Genomic DNA, 1,586 nt, shown 5'->3' with positions numbered 1-1,586 from the left:
TCTTCCGGGACGAGTCGATCGATTTGGAGATACATCTACAAACGACTCTTTGCAGAAACAAGTATAACCATCAATCTTATCACTGCAATATGCATTTGATGAACAATCATTTAGTTCAGGATAATGACATTCATCAATGACTAAAAATTTTGACATTTAATTGCAATATAAAACAACACAGACCAATGTAGCTTATACCTGTGCATCGGTCATTGTCAGGATTTCTTTGATACGGTTCTGGACAGACACAGACTGGTTGACCATTTACCATTCGACAAATTTCATTCTTCTTTTTATCACAAGAATTGATATCACTAATGCTGCAGCTTGAATCCATCAAAACTGAAGGCTCTATAAAAAACTCTGCTAGAAGATTTATGATGATCAGCTGCTATTATAAATAGCGTCCACTTAATTACATTTTTACGGAAAACATTCATGATTTTGCTATCATTTTCGTAAATGCTTATGATTAGTATAAGAAATGATTCAGTTAAAATTTGGAATTCAAATGTCAAAATTAATTATCTTAAAAATATTCCTCACCTTTTAAACATACTCGACCAGGTAAATTCAGGGGACTGTCAGAGCGATCAACAAATCCTGGCAGGCAATGACATGTGTATCCTTCATCCTCATCAATGCAACGCGCGTTTGGACTGCAATCATGCTGATCCTGTTCACATTCATTGATTTCTAAATGCAACAAATAACAAAAATATAATTCTAATTCACTATACATTTAAAATTGTAAAACATCACTAACTTTTTGGCAAACAAATACGTCCTGAACGGTAGAGAGGATCGGCAGAATGGTCCACAAAATCTTCTTTGCAGTGGCAGCGGTATGATCTTGCGGTATCAATACAAACGGCGTTAGGCGAGCAGTCGTTTAAATCACTGCTTTCACATTCGTTTACAACTAAATAAAATTTAAGATAAGGAACTATTTGATAACAACATCTTTTTATTGCGTCCCAAAAATTACGTTTAAGACAACTTCGCCCTGGCAGCAACATTGCATTTGGAGAAACATCTTCAAAACCAGGAAGACATACACATGTAAAGGAATCTGGTGTATCAATGCATTTTGCGTCTGATGAGCAATCATGCGCTCCAGTAGAGCATTCATCCTTTACTTAAATTGAAATGCAGCAGTGTAAAAATTATGAAGTAATTTAAAACATAAAAGACATACGCTGGCGACAAAGTCGGCCTGGTTTGCGATTAGCATCAGGAGAAATATCAATAAATCCTGGTGCACATCTACATTGATAACTGTCCATTGTGTCTTCACAAATACCCCCAACCTGAGCGCAATCATGAATGCCATTAAGACATTCATTTACGACTAAATTGTGCATCATATTTAAATGCATTATTTTAACAACTTTCACAAAAAGCAAATCTCTTACGTTGTTTGCAAATTCGACCAGGTCGAGATGAATTTGGTGAAATATCAAAAAACCCATTTTTGCAAGAGCATGTATATCCACCTTCTGTTTCTGTGCATACTGCATTAACTTTGTCACAGTCATTTAAAGAAGGGTCATCACAAGCGGGAATTGCTAAAAATAATAATGACG

At 35.5% G+C, this 1,586-nt stretch overlaps 1 protein-coding gene across 1 annotated transcript; it reads right to left on the bottom strand.

Moving 5' to 3' along the window:
• Positions 1-43: 43 nt before the first annotated feature.
• On the bottom strand, positions 44-1,568 carry Tsp_14181 (putative calcium binding EGF domain protein; the record flags this gene model as incomplete). The annotated part of the gene is made up of 7 exons (XM_003366737.1): positions 44-140; positions 199-351; positions 547-696; positions 767-922; positions 989-1,138; positions 1,199-1,351; positions 1,416-1,568. Coding segments are annotated over 7 exons (1,012 nt in total), but the record flags the coding sequence as incomplete, so codon positions are not given.
• Between the last annotated feature and the right edge of the window lie 18 nt (positions 1,569-1,586).

The sequence above is a fragment of the Trichinella spiralis genome (assembly GCF_000181795.1).
Source record: "Trichinella spiralis strain ISS 195 chromosome Unknown Scfld5492, whole genome shotgun sequence".
Classification (NCBI taxonomy): domain Eukaryota; kingdom Metazoa; phylum Nematoda; class Enoplea; order Trichinellida; family Trichinellidae; genus Trichinella; species Trichinella spiralis.
Note: the sequence above shows the minus strand (reverse complement) of the source record. Positions and strands in the feature narration are given on the sequence as shown.